This window comes from Pyxicephalus adspersus, chromosome 10, assembly GCF_032062135.1.
Source record: "Pyxicephalus adspersus chromosome 10, UCB_Pads_2.0, whole genome shotgun sequence".
NCBI classification, from domain to species: Eukaryota; Metazoa; Chordata; class Amphibia; order Anura; family Pyxicephalidae; genus Pyxicephalus; species Pyxicephalus adspersus.
The window spans coordinates 51,022,467-51,043,585 of NC_092867.1; the positions used below are offsets into that span (position 1 = coordinate 51,022,467).

A 21,119-nucleotide genomic window follows, 5' to 3' on the forward strand; every position below is an offset into this window, starting at 1 on the left:
AATTTTTCCGGCCCCGAGTCACACTCGGGAACACCCCTTAGGGGGTTAAAGTAATCTATAGTAGTTTCTGAAACTACTTCCTGAGGGAGCCGAACCCACATTTTCACTGACCTTACAGTGAAAAAACCCTCCCTTATCTGGAGCTTAAACTTTTTTTCCTTTTTTATTTTCTAGCAGAAACGCCTCTGTGTGGTTCCTTATCAAACTCTCTAGGATCTTTCCAACTGTGGACATTAAACTAACCAGTCTGCAGTTAACTGGTAATGACACATTGGTCTTTCCCAATCCATCGGTACCATGCCAGTGATTAAAGAGTCTCTAAAAATTAGAAATAATGACTTTGAAATAACCAAGCTCAGCTTTGTCAACCTTAACTTTGCCCAACTGTTTCTCAATCATATCAATATGAGCCATTGTGAACCATTTAAGGCAGTTACATTGCTATTATTAATTTGGACTTGCGCTCTGCTACTTTTCTTTGTGTACACAGAGCTAAAAAAAAGTGTTTAGTAAATCCGCCTTTTCTTTATCTCCAGTTACCAACCCAGAACACCTCATTTTAGCCTCCCTAGCGGTACATTTCTGTCTGGATTTATGTCAAAAAGCGGTACATTGTTTTTCATGAAAATTTATTTCACAGTATAATATAACAGTATAATAAGTATAATTGAGTATAATAAAGTATAATTAATATAATAATTAATAATTATAATATATAATTAAGTATAATAAAGTTTGAAACACAAAATCAAGTAAAAATAATAAAATAAATTAAAAAAAAGAGCAACTTGGTCCCAAAAGTGGATAATAACTTCCCTATTAGCTTAATACCCAGGCAAAGATCATGCAGAGATGGAAACTACAGACCCGTTTCCCTGATCAATTGCAATCTTAATAATATGACTAAAGAGTTAACCAACTGACTTATTGCCTTTCTTGATCACAATATACATCCAGGTCAAGTAGGATTTTTGCGTCACCCTCAGGCCCTAGACCAAACTAGAAGAACCATAGTTTTGATTCTCAGCTATCATGGGGAACTGGGATGGTGGTCAGAATAGAGAAGCCATGTTGCTTTCTATTTACTTACACAAGGCTTTTGACAGGTTATATTGGGAAGACTACAATGGACTGCTCTGGAAGCCCTATCATGTCCGTCAATACCAATAGAGGCGCTAATGTGGATCACAGCCAATAAACGGCCTGTAATCTTATTCCCGTCTTTATCATTTGCACTGGTAATTTAGGAAGGCCAGAGAAAGAACTACAACTTACATTCTTCACAAATTGAGAGGTGGCTAAATAAAGGTTTTTTTTTTTGTATCAGAGGCTTCTGGATGGCAACAATATTGTGTCTCAACATTACAGAATAAGCACTCAGAAATGTTCAGATCTTTGCAAATAAGATAATTTCTAAAATCTTAACTTAAAGGAGCTAGCCCCCCCCCCACTCTCCATTCTAGAGTATAGTATTTGAAAGGTCATGCTCTGCTAATTTGGAAGCAAAAGGAATAATTTCATTGGTATATTTAACCCTGTTGGAATGGGAAGCCCATGAGTGGCAGAGCATTACAAGCTCCGCTTTGTCCATATCCCTCAACACCTCCCTCATAGAACCTAACTAATCTATGCTCCTTTTACGGTAAACTTGAGCATCTCACCTCTTTGGTAAAGGGGTTGTTGTCGCTGTCCATGGGTCCAACGGTTCTGAATAAGAATCCACAATCTTATCTACTCGGTCTCTCAGACAGACCTATCAAAGCGTCTTGAAATGGCAGTATTCTCTAGACTGGACGAAACATTACCAAGACCAATGGCTCTCTTAATTTCAAACATTTTTCCTGCACCCTGCATAACAATAGCTTGCTACTAAAAAGCCTCCAATATACCAATAGAATTTACTAAAAACTAATTAAATCTTAGTGTAGATTTCATTAGGGGATTCCACAATTCATGGGGGGATTTCCTATATCTCAGTGTAGATTCCAAGAGAGGAACCCCGCTTTACCCCCTTCCTTACTTCCTCTTTACTACAACCCTTACCCCCTCTTCCTATTTAGTTATGTCACATCACTTGTGTTCAGTTGAACATTGTTTTATTTCTTATTTTTCATTTTCCCTATAGGGAAATGTTGGTATGATTCATTCTATTGTGAAATTTAAATAGTTATGAAAAATTATTAATTTATCCTATTTTACATAAAAGACATGTATGTTGAGGAGGATACTGATGTATCTTTGTTTCTCTGTACAGATCTGACAGGGTCAATGTGTTATAATAATCCCTCTTACTGTATTCCGAGATATAGTAAATGTTCATCTCTATGGCTGGTAATTGTTCATTTTTCCCCACCATCCCTATATTTGTTGTAAAATCCCTTAAAAACCAATAAAATTATTTGAAATACAATTACTGGAGGAAAATGAATCCTCTACAATCTTAAACCTAACTGTACATGAATCAAAACCTGAGACAATTCTCCAAATCCTAAATGTTGGTGTTAAATCAAATTCCCCAATTTTCCACAGACACCCATATTTTTACATTTGTTGCAAGACCTTCAACAAAATGGTTAAATTGCTGAATAAACTCACTGATATGGGCAGTAATATTGTCCTTATGAAAAGAGGATAATATGTAATTATGTGCATGCTGATTCCTAAAAAGACAGAATGGTATTGCCTCATTCCAATGGAGACCTTTAATCAATTCTATTCAGAACTGACTTTCTTAGTAAATGAATAATAACAAGTTCTGCCATATTATGACATTTTTTGCTCTTCCTAGGAAGTATGCAAGTCAACACGATGCCCTATTTTATTTGATAATCAATCTCATCTAAAGCTAGTTGATACATACCTGGGACCATTAGTATCAAGTCTTCCCACTTACTGCACCTTTAAGATACTATTGAACTTTTGAAAACTGTTGAGGGTCTTGTAGTGTCTACAAACACTGTATTAGTTGCTCTAGATAGCGAAGCATTGTATAGTAGTATACCACATGAGAAAGGCCTCAATGTGATATCTACCCAACGTAAAGAACAGTATATTCAATTTATAATGTATACATTTTGTGTCAGAATATATATATTTTTTTTATAAATGTATTTTTATTAAAAAATTAGTAAGTTAAAACAGACAACCAATTAAAACGAAAAAAGGAACATACAAATCTACACAGGTAAAAAAAATACAAAAGAATTAAAGAAACGAACACCATCAGTGCAAGCGAATAGTGAACAGTGAGAGCTTTATGGAATGTGTCAGTCTGTGCAATGAGAAAGATAGCAGTGCAGATGGCTTAGCACTAATAAGTTTAGCAACCTATATTGTGTACCATCAAGTACATTGTACCAGCGGGACTGGAGACTTTCATCACCAGACACAGAGCAAGCCCAGCCTGCTGCCATATGACAGGTTTTAAGGAAGTTCCCTACCTATAATGTTTTCCCATTTTGCATGTAAGAAACAATGGGGGTAATTGATTTAGTTTGAAGTATTTAATATATCTCAGATATCAAGCTCCTTTGGGGGTCCCCCCACGCATAACCTCTCAAGGAGGTTAGAGCAGGAAAAACCAAAGTTTTCCAGTGACTGGGCGTAGTGTATGATCTGAAAGTAACTATAGAGGGACATATTTGGGACTTTAAATTTCTGCTATCTGCCTAAAATGGAAGAGCGAGCTAGCTTGCCAGGGCCTAACCAGGTGTACAGCTGACCAGAAGTAAGTAGGGAGGCCATGGAGGTCAGGTGATATATTTACAGCATTGCCATATACGCTTGGTAAACTGTATAGAGGCTAAGAGGGTTGAATCTTATGCCTGACACAAATAACTCCATAGTAGTTATATTTTTCCATTTAGTTCAGCGATTTTAATGACTGCAGGGTAGACCAGGAGACTAGATGTTTCAATTTGGTGGCATAAAAACATTTAAAGAATTCTGGGACACCCAGACCTCTATTACTATGAAGCGAGACAATGCCCCTGATTCATCAATGAAATCCGCGCTCGCTGGAAGCGCGAACGTACGCGCAGCCAGCGATCGTGGATTACCGCGGTCCGGACTTGAGAATGCGCGTACACTCGCCTCACTACCAGCCGGATTCCAGCCTTCACAATAGGGAGCGCGAATCTGCCAATATCGCCAGTAAAAAGCTGTCGGATAAGCGCGGCTCCGTGCGCGAGCTTTTTCCGTTGCTGAATAGCGCGACCGCGTACGATTCCGGATCGCTAATACGAATGCGCGACCGATAATCCGATTCTGCTTGATGAATCAGGGGCAATGCCTCTTATAGCCCCAGATGAAATTGATCACCCATGCCTGCAGCTGTTTAAGCCCGGAGGATGGGATAACTACCAGCAGTGTAGCAAATCAGGGCTATAAGTCCAAAAAAGGACACTGGGAGGGTCTTCCATTTAGAATGGTTAAGATTTTGAGAGTTGAGATTAGTTAAAGAGCGAGACATAGTTGCATTTGTTGAGAGAATTATTGTGGAGTCAGATACATCCCCAAATATTTGAGTCCAGTTTTATGGATAGGTGGATTGAAGATACGTACCAAATTTGGGGGCAGGTTAATAGAAAGCACTTCAGTTTTAGCGTGATTGATTTTGTAGCCTGAGAGGTTGCCATACTCATCCAAGACCCTTCATAGGTTAGGCAATGTAATGAGTGGATTAGTAACGTCACAAGCAGATCATCTGCATAAAGTGATATAATAAAGGTTTTGGTTCTGATGGGATTGGATGGTAAATGGGGAGGAGCTAAAATGGGGGAGTTGTACTTTCACCGTAGCATATGAGTAAAAAGCTGAGACTGCATCCAAGAAGGGGCCCTGTACCCCCACCCACTGTAAAGTCTACATTATGAAGGGCCAGCTAAGCTGATCAAATGTCTTCTCGGCGTCCAAACCTTAAATTACCACCCCTCTGTCCATTTTGTTAAGTGCTTTGATTATATCAATGGTGTGTCTTATGTTCTCTCTATCCTGGCGCACCACAATGAACCCAACTTGGTCTTTATGTATTATTATGGACAGGTATGTTCCCAATCGGGTTGCTAACATTCAGGTGAAGATTTTCAGGTCAGAGTTGAGTAGCGCTATTGGGTGGTAGCTAGCCAGAGTTTGGGGATCTCTACCTGGATTAGGGAATACTGAGATGTAAGAATGGAGCATTGACTGAGGGATCAGGGATCCCTTCAGAAAGCTGTTAAAAAGTGGTACCATGTGTGGCACCATACATGGTAACTATTGCCACTATTTATAATAGTTTATAGAGAAGCCATCCGGACTTGCAGATTCAATATAGTGGCCAGGACCTCTTTACTGCTAATGCGCTAACAACATAGAAGTGGCCACTCATTCTCTAACTTGTTGCACCAGTAAGGAATCTGACTTATTCCCCTTATGTTAGTACATTTGTCTGAGATATAAAAAGGGATTGTTCAACTTTATCTAAGTCAAATTATCTAAGTTGGTTACAAAGGTCCACTACTTGGCAGTAATGCTGCACTGAGGGAGCCTTAGATAATGATGATAAGCTGAAAAAGCTGTGCGCGTTGCATAATTTGTCTACAAATGATCTATCCAAAGCATTCTGGAGAGCAACTTTGGTGGGATTATTTTTCAGCAAGAAATAGTTTAGGCACCAATGACATTTCATCTAAACAAGATGTTTAGATCTGCCAATAATATAATAGACGCATGACCAATTTATGGGGCCAATCTCTGGATCTCAGGAGATTAAATTTATAAAACAGCCTGGAAAGCTGTCTGAGACACCGGGGGGGTGGTTTTGTGATTACCTATTGATCCCGGATCAATATTTCCCTCTTTCTAATAGCTTCTTCTTCTTACAGCGCTGGTAGAGTGAAACACATGCAATTTAATGTGTGGTTAGATTACTCTCAAAACTTTATTGTTTGCACACAGTTTATATAACAGTTCAATGACTACAGACAATTAGGAGACATAACAGATTTTCTTATGGTTCTCCTAGAACAATATATTTTTGTCAAAGTAACAGATATATGGCAGTAGGGAGGAAAGGAAGAGTTTCAAGGCAAAAAGGGGGGAAGTGGACGCAGGTTTACTGATAAGAAGAGTACAACTAGTTTCAACATAATTCAATCATCTACAAAACATAACAAAAGCACAAAAATAATTAACTACAAGAATCAGCAAAATTCCTCAGCTCCTTACATTCCCTCTTTTTATCCTTTAAAAAAGGATAACTACTTGACCTCAAAGCTCTGTTCCTTTACATACAAATAGACAGCTTCAGGTTCTTGGGCATACATAACTTGAGGGAGCTGAGTGATTCTCTGTAGCACTGTCATCCTACAGTGGTGTTTTTCAGAGGGGTTACATGTCATATGGTAACATACGTCTCCCTGGGTAATATTATTAATTTTTTTTGAGGAATCATAGGTTCTACAGTTGTTGCAAAAGTTATACTGGTTATGGGATAAACGTATATCACTTTCAGTAACATCAGTGTCATTGTAGATATTGCTAAAGACTCCAAGCAGTATGCTTACTGGAGTGGAGACAGCAATCAAACAAGAAGTTAACATATCTTGAGTAATATGCATATCAGATAAGCAAAAACTAGAGCTATTATATATTTCTTTGGCAAGACGTTCCCATATGTTACCACGGAAGTCATCCAATCACTATACTCAAATCCTCGCTGGTGCATAGACAGGGTAGAGTCATTCTTTAGGCTATGGCTTGGTTGGAGGCAAATGAAGGGCAAATCTTGAGGGTGATATTGGCAAGTTGTTGTGACCCAAACAAGGCAGAATATGTTCATCAGGGCTCCAAAACTGCAGGCAAGCATCCGGGCTGGTACTTGTGGATCAAGAAGCATTGTATAAGTATTGTTTCCAGTAATGTGAACAGTATAAAAATTAAAAGAAGTAGGCATGCAGTATATGAACACCTGGGATACCTGGATGCAGATGTGTTTTTCCTGCAGGAGACTCGCCTGTCCTCGGTGAAGTCATTACGTGATGCGGAGGCCGAGTGGCAGACCGGACCCTCGTTTTGGTCCCTGGCTGCCGAGCCTTATGCAGGGGTTGCCATTCTTTTTAATACAAGGGATGTAATAATCCATAGATTGACAGAAATATCAATGGGTAGATGTCTGATGTTAGAGGTAACTATACGTGGGAAAAGACTCCAGTGAGACAAGGTTGCCCCTTGAGTCCAGTTTTGTACGTCTTTGCTATCGATCCTTTTCTGAGATCTTTGCAGGAATGTGGATTCCAGGGGGTGATAATTCCCAATAGCCCTCCTCTGACTATGGTAGCATATGCTGATGATGTGACTGCTGTGATATCCACTCCTCGTGAGGCTGCCATGTTATCTGCAGCTATAAGAAATTACTCCCAAGCTTCAGGGTCACTGATCAACCTGGAGAAAAGCAAAGCTCTCTGGACCTTGCAAGGTGATCCTGGCTTTCATCTGGCACAGTTCACGATAGCCTCAAGCTAAATCAAGATCTTAGGGGTTATATTTGATAGAGACGACAATTCTAGAATAAACTGTGAGGAAAAAATTAGAAGCTGGGAACGTAAAAGTTCAACGTTGGAAACATTTCAAGCTGACCTATAGAGAAAGGGTGGCGATGTTAAAGACCTACCTGGCCCCTGTATTTCTCAGTGTCTGTGGTCTTTCCATTGCCTGATAGCCTATCTGCTAGACTGTTTAGTTTGTTTTTCCAGCTTTTGTGGGGGAATAGGTTAAACCTAATAAAAAGAGGAGTGACTTACCTGCAGAGAAGAGAAGGGGGTTTGGGCATGCTGAATCCGGGGCTATTTTTTGACTCCTTGTTCCTGAAAGTGAGTTTTGGAAGCCTGGACACCCATGTCCGTCCCATGTGGGTAAGCAGCGTCAGAGCCTGGATAGAGCCCTTTGCAGAATGCTGGTTAAAGGGAAATACACTAAAGAGGGGGAGATGGTCTCATTGTCACCTTCCACTATACCTGCGCTCAGGTCTGAAATCCCTGAGGAAATGGGGAATAGAGAAGTCATACCTGGAGAACAGCACAAGAAAACAGCTCTACCATAATATCTGCAGGTCTTACTTCTGCTCTCCCTGGCACTCATAGACTGTGTCACGTCGGCTCTGCAGGAAAGTTTGAAATATCTGAATGGCCATAGATTACCTGCAAAGGTGTTTGATGTCACCTGGTTGTCCTTGCACAGTAAAATGCTTGTTAGGGGAAATGTAAAATTTGTAACTGATAGGAATTGGACTTTAGGTTGTCCCAAGAAGAGTCTATGGAGCATTTTATGGTGGATTGTGCGCGGAGTTGTCAGGTCTGGGAAGGAGTGGCGGGAAGGTTTAAAATTCAGAGGCTGAAACTTTTGAGTTACTCGGACAAGGTGTATGGGGTCCCCCAGACACTTCCCAATGTAAACCGAGAAACAATCTGTTTGTTTTTACAAAAAAATTATCCAGACTCTGTCATTGTGCCACTCTGTGGCCGACTCATGCTGCTGCCACCTCCACACTCCGTCATTGTGCCACTCTGTAGCCTCCTGATGCTGTCGCCAACTCCAGACTCTGTCATTGTGCCACTCTGTGGTCTCCGCCTGATGCCCTGTTTTTTTTTGGCATTAGCAATACTGATGGACTATTGAGCAAATGCTGACCGAGTGAAGGCATATGCTCCACAGGCAGGATCTGTTTTTTGTGGGTTATTGTTATGGTGGATCAGAGGAAGGGCAAAAAAATCAGTGACGTCAACACAAACCAAGTGCTGACACCCTCTCCACCCTGTCTGGGGGCTTCACTTGTATAAGCGTTTAATAGAACAGGTTCTGTAGACATCTTTGTGGAATCAGCTAACATGGACCTGTAAGGCTGAGTTCATACTTGAGTTATTTGGTCAGTTTTGGCCCCATGACTGCCCAAAAAAGTGAAGTGTGCAGTGATTCTAATAGAGACACTTGTCAACTGCATGTCATACTGACTCACAGTATTATTTCACTACCACAGCAGACTCCCCATGCGTGTTACTGCAAGGCACAGTGTTCTACACCACTATCAAGGCTCTCTGCATGCCAGAAATAGATGTTTTTTAACACGATTCGCCGTGAATAAATTCGGATCGAAGCAAATCTTTTTGAATAATTCTGGAAACCGGCCTAATCGAATTTTCGAGAAATTCGCTCACCTCTAATCACTATCAGGTCATAGTCCGACCAATGAGTGAACAGAATGCGAGCCTTATCCACCATGGGGATCAACTGAGGGTGAAGAAAAAAATGATCAATACGGGAGTACTGATCATGAGCCACCGAAAAAGAGGTGTAGTCCCTGGATGATGGATTCATTTCCCTCCAGATATCTGTCAACGATTATTTTGACTGCAAAGATAATTGACTAATATTGTACAGACGCTAGATCCAGTCATTTAAAAGATAGTAGAAGAAATCACGGTTCTGAGAGATACAAAAAGTACATGCTCATAAACAGTCATTTTGCTGACGAACGTTTGTCCTGAACACTATTCGGTCACCTCTCTCTGCCATATGCCTTTTCATCTATTCTCTTGGTAAAAAGCAAGAAGCCCTTTTGAGTTGTAGGTAATAAGAGAGGCCAGATATCAAATATTTATAACAGTATAATTGGTCTTAGAGTAATCAGATTGATGCTAATAACGTTTACTTGGTAGTATTGCTGAAATCTTTTCTGTGGAGGTCAGTTGTTCTCATACTACTTGTGAAGTGATTGAGTTATAAAAGCCATAGTGCTTAGAAAAAGCAACTAGGGATGAGAAGAGGGAGGGTAAAGGGGATGAACAGCGGAAATATTATTGTTTAATGTAGGTTTTTACCAATATTAGCATAATTCTTTTGGTAGTATATATTGTGGGATATTTACCTTACAATAAGGGCTAGTCCTATGGTTAGGAATAGAACCGCCTTTGTAAGGCTCTTTAAGGGCATTTGGGTGATGATTCCTAGGTGTTTCGATTGAAATAAAGTTTATTGTTTAATGAAAAACACTCTGTGCCCTAAAAAAGCCCATCTTTTCTCTATTTCTAAAACAAAATATACCTGGGTAATTAAGCTTTAAAGTAAAGATCATAGAAAATTTGGTCTTCCTCCTGGTTACTACCTTAACAACTGCCCCATTCCTTGATTGATCCAATTAAAAACAAACATACAAACTGTCCACTTTATAAAATATCACATCTCCTAGTGAATAAATATATTTCAACATATCAATTATTTTTGTATTGTGCTTTACTATACTCTATAGCTCACATAATTTCTTCCATGTTAATACCTATATACAACTTCTCTTTATTTAATCCTCTCATCTCGTGATAAGTGATAATGATTCCAAAAATTCCTTTGCATTTGCATTGTGTAACCAAAATCTGCATTACCATCCAATACCTTGTGCCTTTACCATATCTTAATTGTGGTCCTCTCAATATCCACACTGATCTATTTTATTTATCCCCTAGCATAATCACCACATCAGGTACATATTATCCAGTCAAAATACACAAAACTCATTATGTGGAAAACAAAATGCTCCAACAATAGTCAGCCATCATATGTACATCCCATCTACCAATACCATCCTTCCATGACCTTCTTGGTGGAATCGTTCACCTTGCTCATCACTGACCGCACCAAGGTTTTCCAGAAAGTTAGAAAGATGGCTATGCAGAAAATGCACCTTGATGCTCATATTGCAACCAAGCATTTTGTAGCTCTCCAAGAGTTTCTGGACAATGTGTGTGTCATTATTTGCTTGTGTGTTTTCAAGAAAGTCCTTGACAATGGCTTTGAATGATAACCAAGCATTCTTTTCGACTTCTGACATTGTCCTGATGAAATGTTCATCTTTGATGAGCTGCCAAATCTGTGGACCATGAAACACACCAGCCTTTATTTTTTCAAATGACAGGCTAGGAAATACCAAAATGAGGTACTTGAAACAGTCTCCTTCAGTTGGCAAAGCTTTAACGAACTGCTTCTTCAGACCCAGTATCATGTGCAGAGGCAGGAATATAATATTCTTTCTATCAACAAGTGGCTCATGTAGAATGTTTGGATCACCTGGTTTTAGGGCAGATCTTGGAGGCCAATTCCTTTCCACCCAATGTCTCTCATGAGCTTTGCTGTCCCACATGCACAAATAACAGGGATACCTGGTGAATTTGCGTTGCTGACCAAGAAGGAAGCATACCATTTTAGGATCAACACAGATGACCAATTGTGTTGGTTGTATTGCAACAACTCAATTACTTTCTTTATGTCTGCATATTCTTCGCAAAGAGAAACTGAATTGCCAATAGGGACTGAACCAAATATTTTGCCATTGTCAAGGAGGACACACTTTAAGCTCCGCTTTGAGCTATCGAATAGTTGCCATTCAGTTGAGTTTTAGATTGGAATTCCCAATTCCTCCATAAAACCAGGTATGTAATGGCAATACACAAGGCCACTGTCAGTTCTAAAGTACTGCAGAAATGCAATTTCTTTGGTTCGAAAGTATGATACCTTCGTTCCTTTTTCAAGTAAGTTTTTCTTCGGAGTCTTGATGCTAGGAGTTCTGAAGGTTTTTTCGATCAGCATGAGTTGAGTGATTTGGCACGTAAGTCCTCTTCAGTTTCAAACTCTTTATCATTGTTGTCACCTAGATCATCATAATCATGTTCTTCAAGAGAGGGTAGTGTAATGAAAACCTGCACTGGGATTTCGTTTAAATGAGCCCCTGGGCGTATAGCCGATGGTAGACTAGGATACTCTATGTTACATATATTTTTCTTGTTTTATCCTTTAAGTATAATAAGATTTTTATTATAATAATAAGTTTTCACTATACAAAAGTAACAGTCACTGAAATGATCTCCTGGCTCCCGCCAAACCATAGGTATACCAAATGGCATCTTATCACGTGTTCCCTTTGTCCACATCTATACACCCTCGACACACTGTTTGCACACCTTATGAGGGGCCCAAGACTTATCTTGATCAACAAGTTTAACTTTAAAAATATGCCAAATAGGCTTGCTCTACAAATGTGCTGATGTTCACCCTTTGACAGGAATTGGTGAATCTGCCACAGATATAACAAAATTAATCAGGGTTTTTTAGGCATTTAAGACAAGAAACAGCAGAGCCAGACATGATCTAAAAGAAAGGAAATATGTGTGTAAGTAGAAAAATAAATTTTGCTTATTAACTAAGTAATATAGCGCACAACCTCTAACCACACTTTCTTGCGTGTAAATGAATAGCATATACAAATCCACTCTACAGTAATCGCATTAATATAGGCGGTAGACAAAAAACCTAATGTGATAGTAGAAAACTAGACCTCCAAGGTGCATATAATGTAATTCAGGTCAAGGAAAGGGGATGAATGGAAAACAGCATTTAGCCGCTATGAGTACCTTGTGATGCCCTTCAGTCTCTGCTATGCCCCGCTCTTTTTCAGCACTTTGTGAGTTAATATTATTATTAATAAACTGGATTTATAAAGGGCCAACATATTACGCACTGCTGTACGTTAAATCGGGGTTGCAAATGACAGGGAAATACAGACAGTGATACAGGAGGAGAGGACCCGCCCCGAAGGGCCTACAATCTAGTAGGTGGGAGAATTTACACACAATAGGATGGGAGGTGTTTTGTGATCTTTTATATACCTGTGTTGTGGTTTAGCTGGATGGCATTTAGTTTTTTCCCCTGACTTGCCTCACTCACAGAGAGCATGTCCGTTTAGTCCCACAACGGCTCCGTCACAATAGACTGTATGCAAAGGCAGAGAAGTGCTTATTTGAATTCCCCCAGGTGCCCTTTCTGGGCTACATTGTTTCCAAAGAGGGTCTTCTCCATGGAACCTGACAAGGTTGCAGCTATTTCCAACCGGCCACTACCCTGCAGCCTTAAGGCTACCTAACCCTTTTTAGGATTTACCAACTATTACAGGCAATTTATTAGGAATTATTCCATGCTGGTTGCTCCTATCACCGCTCTGACATGGAAGGATGCAAATCCTAGGGACTGTCCCTCTGAGGCTTTTCTTGCTTTCCATGCCCTCAAACAGGCTTTTCTTTCCGTTCCAGCACTTATTAGGCCAAATGTCCCAAACTATCCATCGTCGAGGTTGATGCCTCCTCTGTTGGAGTGGGAGCAATCCTCTTCCCGACTTCTGCTGGTGACAGATGACCATGTGCGTTCTTTTTCAAGAAGTTTTCCCCAGCATAAAAGATCTATTCATTTGGAGACAGAGAACTGCTAGCTATCCAACTAGCTCTGAAAGAGTGGTGATACCTCTTGGAGGATTCCCTCCACAAAATCACAATTTTTACTAATCATAAGAACCTCCAGTATCTGCAGTCTGCTCGCCATCTCACCCCCCATCAAGCCTGTTTGTCTTTGTTCTTTTCTCACTTTATTTTGTGATTACTAGTGTTGGTCGAATAGCTCACTATTCGATTCGGCAGCTATTCGCTCCAATATAGCAAAAAAATTCGGGTGGTCGAACATCGAATTCGAACACCATTAAAGTCAATGGGAGGAAAAATTCGGGTTTTTTCAGCACTGTGTAGAGCTTCTACAGCCTCCACTAACAGCACAGGTTGTCTTGCTGATTCCAAATCAGGGTATTCCTATTTGTTTTTCTTGTAACGATTGAAACCTTTTACATTCACAGCACAAAAATAACAATCATTATGATGATTTTTGGGCTCTAGCCATACTATAGGTACACCAAGTTTCAAACTTTTCAGTTTTCCATTTTACCACTGAGGTAGACACTCCACACAAGCATATGCATTATGCATACCATATGGGGAGTCCAATACTTATCTTGGTCCCCCAGTTTATTACCAAAATATGCAAGATATGCTTGTTTTACAAATTCTGTAATGTTTCTTCATTGTTTTTGCTGAGATTATTCACCACAATTGTCAGAGGTGCTGAGGGCTGCAGATCGAGAGCTGATGGCTCTCAAAAGAGACAAATTTGAATAGTAATGTAATATATCTATGTACATACTTTGGTTTGTTTTTTTTTTTTATTTTGTGTTTTTTTTTTTCATTTTGTTAAAAAAAAAATTCTACTTTTGTAATATTTGCATCTTGTATTTCATTTATTGTTAAAAGCAAGATAAATTTTATAGAACATTGAGGAACAGAAAATAGGACAGCATGGGAAAAGAACATTGCTGGAAAGTGATGCAGAGGGAGAAGGACATAAAACAGCACCGCAAAGTTATGCAGAAGGAGAAAGACAGTAAAAATAATTATGTACTATAAGAATACACACACAAACATATATATAATATATTTATTGTGTAGTGGTGTGTTGCAACAAACGTTCATTCGCTGTGCTTGCATATTTTAATCCACGATCAGTACACAACCATACACACAATACCGAATGACTGTAGTCCAAAAGGATCCACCAGTTCGTTTCCAAAGACATCCCTCATTCATCAGTGTTGTTGGCCTGTCATTTTCCTGTTAACCTGGCAGCTGCTTTGCGATCTCCTGTGTGAGCACCTTAGGCAGCTAAAATTTGGTGTTTGGAATTTGATGTGGGTAAAATATCTGCTGCAGGCGGACACAGAGAGTGGCAGCAAAGTTGAACCAAGAGAGTCAGTACAGCTAACTGCAAACCATTTGGGAGGATGGAAGACCTGGCGATGCACATTTAACCACAACCCAACAGGAGACCAAGGCTGTAAAGCAGGAAACAAACACCAGGCATCAAGAGGCCTCACAGCACAGCAAACAATATTCAATACTAGACAGCAGGAGCTAGTACATCTACTTAATGCCCAGGTAGAAGTAATGGCAGCTGAAAGGGAGAGACATGCCCAGGCTGAGGTGACAGCAGCGCTAAACAGCGGCGGCAAACTTTAAGGGAAGTTTTGCAGTGGTTATTCCTACAAGGCCTGGAGGGCCTGGGCATTGCCATGGGCAACTTCAGGGTAATCATTGCAGAAAATGACCCCACATGACATGTGGAAGCCTTCCTCTACACCTTTGAGTGCACTGGCCTCAGAGAAGACTGGCCAAGGCACAGTGGCTGGGCACAATTGCAGCATTGCTGTCAGGTGAATTGCAGAAAACATATTTTGATTTGGCCCCAGAGGCTATCTAGGGTTATGAACAGCTAAAACTAGAAATCCCTTGCTGCCTGGGTGTCACCATGGTTGGTTGGGCCCAAAGAGTTTATCGCTGGGCATACAAACCTGAGTAATCCCAAATGCATGATCCCTGTCACCTCTGCAAGTGGCTACAGCCTGAAACACACTCAGCGCCACAAATTGTAGATAGCGTTGCTATGGACCGCTTCCTGACAGCTTGTTTGTTCAGTTAGTAGAAATGATTGATCGTTACCTGGTGGTGGAGGGCCACCTAGCAAGTAACGAGCATCCAGAGACTGCAGTACCCAAGAGTTGGTTACCAGGGGCAACAGGGAAATATACAACAACCTGGGAAACCTCTCCTAGTCAGAAACCAATCAAGATAGTCAGACCTTCTGGAACAACACCACAGAAATCGCTGAGACAACCTACTTTCTGGCAGTGTAGGGGACTGAGCCACATGGCAGGTAAATATCCCTTAGCTGTTACTCCAATGGAGTGTGATATAGCCCGTTCAAATGTCTTTTTTGCCCGAGCATCATATCTCTCCATACCTGATGTTGTTCAGATGGCTAAGTCTGGTCACTCTGGTTAATGCCACTATGCATAACCATAAACAACAGAGGGGACAACCTATTGCTGTTCAGTGTATAGACAGTGTATTGGGGATGTCAAGAACTGGCCAAAAGTTACACTAGTTATATTCGGGAATAACCAGGGGACTGCCTTTCATGTCGTTGGTGTGTCAGGCGTCCTAGCCTATGGTGTTTTTTTGAGTCGGGACTTTCCCCAGTTTTGGAAGTTGTGGGGGGCCACCCCCCAAAAGGGATGTCAAAGACTCGTCTGTAAGGATGGCTCCCTTAGAACTGGACAGTTCTCCCTTTATGGCTGGGGCTTTGGAGAATGTCTCAATGATAAATGGGGTACCCAGTTAGAGGGTGGTGGGAATGGTTACTCTTATTTTTTGTAAATATTGACCTTCTTCTTTCAGGTAGACACATTGAATGGGGAAGTAGGTAAACAGCTAATGGTACCTCACTCACACAACAGGGTTGTACATGACCTGGCACACAAGCACCCACTTGGGGGTCACCTGGCTTGTTGAGGTTCTTTTTGCCTGGGGTATTTGCAGACCATAAACATTATTGCAGGTCCTGCCCTGAATGTTAGTTGACGTTTCCTGCACCTCACTACCAAGGCCCTTTTTTGCCTCTGCATATTTTTAAGGTACCCTTTGAAAGGATTGCATTGGTTCTGGTAGGTCCTCTGGTGATGTCTGCTCAAGGGACACCAATACATTCTTGTGATCCTAGATTATGCAACAAGAAATCCTGAAGCAAAACTCCAACATCCCGGTTCAAAGACAGGGATTCCAAGAGAAATTTGGACCAACCAGAAAACACCCTTTACTGTTTTTTTATTTCATTGTTTAATATAAACACACTAATAAACCCTTTAACACTCAAAACCAATTTGCCACAAAAAGCCTGCCTTTTCCTCTCTTCTTTTTTGCTATTATTTATAGTCTTGGCAATACACAAGAACCCTTAAATGCCCCCTTAGTGAACAAATCTCTCTCTCTCACTTAAAAACACCAGTCTAATGAAAAAGTAATTTCACTCACTCCTGCAGCTGTACTAGTGTAAAAGAACATTATTAGGCATCGTTTACACATAAAGACATAGCGACATGACAAGAGCAGTAACTTAAATACTTTTTAAAGTATATTTGTAATGTAAATATGGTGAAAGCTGATTGGCACCTATATATTGTAAAAATTAACCTAATATTTTGGAAATGTTTTCTTCTTGTCTTCAGGGTTCCAATGCTAACCATTCTCTGCCGATATCAAATATACCTATTACTTCAAGAAACAATGATTCTACAGTTGTATCAAATACTGATTCTACAAAGTTATCAAGTAGCCCATCTGCTGTGAAAAAACAAAAGGATCAAAATGGTTGTCAATCAGATGCACACTCAAAAAATACAGTTCCTCCAAGTATAAAAGAAACCAAGTCACCGGAAAACATACAGACATTAAGAATACAGTCAGAGATTAGTGAGAAAACTGAAACTATGGAACAGTCATCAAGTAAATACAATCAAACAGGAGCCAAAGAGAGAATCCCAAAGGGTCAAGAACCTCAGGTTGCAAATGGGCCTAAATTACCTAAAAGTAAACATCCTGATTATGAAGCAAAAGTTAAAGAGATTAAGCACAGAGAAAGCCCAACTTTGGGTGCTGAATGGCAAGAAAGAAATACAGAAGACAAAGTTGTTACAGGACATGACGTGCCTGAGGAGAAGAGGACACAATCTTGTTCTATGGTGTGGCCTGAATGCTCAAAGAGGCATTTGGATGATACAGTTTTTCAGGTCGCAAAAGACCTGATGACTTTTACACTTAACTTATTCCAAACACTCTCAGCAGCGGATTTCAGGCCAAACATTGTAGTATCTCCCATTAGTGTTGCTCTGGCATTATCACATCTAATGCTAGGTAAGATATATAGACTGTATTGCTGGAAAAAAAATCATTAGGGCTAATCTCCTATATACAACAAAATATTTAATAGACCTAATCAAGGGATGTTAGTATTGTCTGTATACTGATAAGTGAGGGAAGATGCTTAATTGTGGTTCCCTGTAATTGCATATAGTAAATTGATAGGCTTTATGGTAATAAATACATGGAATTATAGGAATATAGGAAAATACTACCCTGGGTCATGTTAAACTAAAACCAAGCAGGATATTTTTAGCACACTACTAAAAATAGGAATGTATAGAAAAAAAATACCCTAGGTCATGTTAGACTAAAACCAAGCAGGATATTTTTAGCAGACCTAAACTCACATTTCAACTTGAGCTTATGGATGATCCTAGCCTAAGTTATACTGATTTTCTTAGTTTTACTATTGTTAAACATTTATAAACCCCCTAAACTGTCAAAAAACTACTCTGACCCCTCCCCCGAGCTCTCTATTGCAATGGCAAGGAAGAGCAGATTGCAAATTCTCATGGGAGATTGACATCATCAGTCAATAAGGAAAAAACCCCCACTACACTTCCTGACCAATCACAGCAGTGGGAGTGGTTTAGAACATTTATCAATTTGCCCTGGGGCCTCATGATTATGGGGTTTTTTTTGTGTTACTACTAAGATTTCTACCTGGATGTTTTCATGAGGTGTAAGTGTTAATAATTAGATTTTTATCACTTTGTCATCAATTGATAAAAAATAGTGGGCTGCATGATAATGTACTGAGCAAAACTGAGCACACACAAATAGCAATGCATTTTTTTAGATTCAGTATTGGGTTAGAAATTTCTTTTTATAACATGTCACTTATAAAAATTTCTTTTGTTGTTCAACTGTACAAACTTTATTACTGCAAAAAAATGAGAAAACACAAATCATGTCATATTTTGTGGGGGACAGAACAGTAACAAAAACTTTTTTAAAATCTTATCACCTAGATAAAGCTCCCTTTGTACAAATATACACAATGCAATTTTGTTTGGGAGTTTGGAATAGTGACAGAAATACCTTTTTACAACATCCCCTCTAGACAAAAGTTATAGTGTACAACTAAATTTATAAACTTTCGTACTGCTAAATTGAGCTCACGCTTTGTGTAATGCAATTTTTTGGGGGGTTTAGAACTGTCTGCTCTTAAGCTTGCAGTGTTTTGCTTCTTCTGCACTTGCGGATGTCGTTTTATAGATGTAAATGCCAAAATATTTCATATGGCCGCCCTTACACTTTCTTCTTTCAGTTTTAGAGGTCTCTGATTTTTTTCAGTTTGTTTCCTCTATAAACACTAAAAACTGGTGTACTAGTTTCTGCATAACTTTTGGCTTTTGTCATCATTTTGTTGTAGTTGTCCATTGGCTGAACACATTATACATTTGGCTGTTCCATATCATTTCGCAGGCAGCCAAGTACAGGCAGGTCCTTGGCTGACATATAATAAGTTGCTTGTTTATTTTGATTCCTTGGCAGTTTGGTTTTGCCATCGTTAACAAGCTTTGGTTTTAAGAAATCTCTTATAGTTGTTAGTTCTGGAGCATCTGCTTACTACGGTAGTCTATGTGCCTGACTACTGACCAGGGTTTGGCTGGGTGTATTTCTTTGATCTAGAAAACTCAGATACTGTACATATCTTTGCAGCTTCTTTTGCTTTAGGCTATACTTTACTATACTATACTTTACAGGTAGTCCTTGAGTTAAGGACATCCAACATACAGACTCCTCCTTGATACGAACAGGCTTCCCTGCTCCTGTGTGCAGGACGGAGGCTTGATGGAGGAAAGGGAGGCAGTTTGCATGACTTGCAGAATAAATATTTTGCTAAACACAGCTGAGGTTGTGGGTGATCTTAAGAGTCTGAGAAACACTTAGCAGCTGTTTGTTTTTGCATATCAAAGCACAGCTTGCTCCAGAAGTTAATAAATGTCTAGGCTCCATAAAGTTGTTTTTTTTTTTTTTTGCTTTGTTTGTGATTAACTCACAGTGAGAATTTTATATAGTAACTGACATCTCACTGGCTAATATTATGTTGAGACAAACATCTGTCCTAATTGCATTTTTTAAAATATTGTACCTGTTCTGATTTACATACAAATTCAACTTAAGAACAAACCTGCAGTCCTTCTCTCGTATGTAACCAGGGGACTACCTATACTTTACTATTGACTCTGATTTGAGGAAATCCTGGTAATAAAGTATGGTGTGTAAAATCCCAAATATTTTCTTATTTGTATAAACTCATCAAAAGTAAAGCAGAGGAGAGCACTATTGTCATGGAAATTTATCTCAGGGATGCTAAATAATGCAAAGTAGGTTTTGAGCTTTCACCTTTGTGTCTTGTAGATAATCCACTTCCAAGACTCTAAAATATAGTTCACAGTTATCAGGTACTCACTGGTATTTAAAAAACTAATCTATCCTTATTATGGACCAAGGTCTGTTTGGAATTGTATGTGGTTGCAATGTTTCCTTTTATTGCTTGCCACACCATGATGCACATGTGCTGGAATTTTCACAGGAAGGTGTTAGAACATGCTTGTGGCTTCTGGTATCAAAGCCAGCCCTCTCTTTCCCAGCCCTGTCACACCCCTCAACCCAGTGACTGTCTTCCTGTAGGTGTCCGGAAATAGGTATATTGCAATGAAAGGTTAAAAGTATGAGGTCAAGGAATGGCATGAAAACCCATAAAGCTAGAGAGTCATATAGCTTAAAGTGACTAAATTTTAAATCAATGATCAGAACAGACGCTTCCTTTGGATGCTTCCTTCAATCTGCATTGATGAAACAAAGTTATGGAGAATGTTTGCAAGAGTGAGCTGGCAGGACTGCATTTTTCAAATCTGGCACAGTTGAGGTAGCTCACAGTGAATGATTCAACAAGCTCACTCTCTGAAGACTTCTTTTGTAAGAAGGCAAGGCCTGCAGCAATGCCAGTGGTAGAGCACAAATAAATGCATCAAATAAACCACATGATAGAGAAGGTCCCAACTTCATCCATTATTTTTTTATTTTTAAAACCCTTGCAGATGCCAGGAACCCCCAATTATCCAGTTGGGAAAAAATGTTTTTAAGTAGACCTTTCATTCTTCTTTATTGTAGGACCCATGTTTTCCACAATGGGTCTAATTTATGAAAGCTCTCTATGAGTGGAAAAGATAGACTATCATGGGAGAACCTGGATGATCCAGCAAACTGGAGTGGATTTGGACCAGGACTGGAAACATTTGACAACTAATATTCAACTAAAATCTAATACAGGTTTGCTGGATCACCCAGGTTCTCCCATAAAAGTCTATCATCGCCAGTCTTGGAGAGCTTTAAAAAATCAGGCTCATTCTGTAGCAGAATAATTGTGTAAATTTTTTTAGCAAGGCCCTTTAGTGTTCAGTGGAGGACAGATAGTAGAATCGTTTTAGAAGTAAAGAGTTTTAGAATTGTCAGAGC

General features: G+C 39.6%; 1 protein-coding gene across 1 annotated transcript in view; it reads left to right on the plus strand.

The window, feature by feature from the left end:
- SERPING1 (serpin family G member 1) overlaps positions 1–21,119 on the plus strand; it is a 97,724-nt gene that overhangs the window by 41,949 nt on the left and 34,656 nt on the right. Inside the window, exon 2 of the mRNA XM_072424959.1 lies at positions 16,958–17,642. Within this exon, the coding sequence (XP_072281060.1) occupies positions 16,958–17,642 (685 nt within the window). The remainder of the gene's footprint in view (positions 1–16,957; positions 17,643–21,119) is intronic.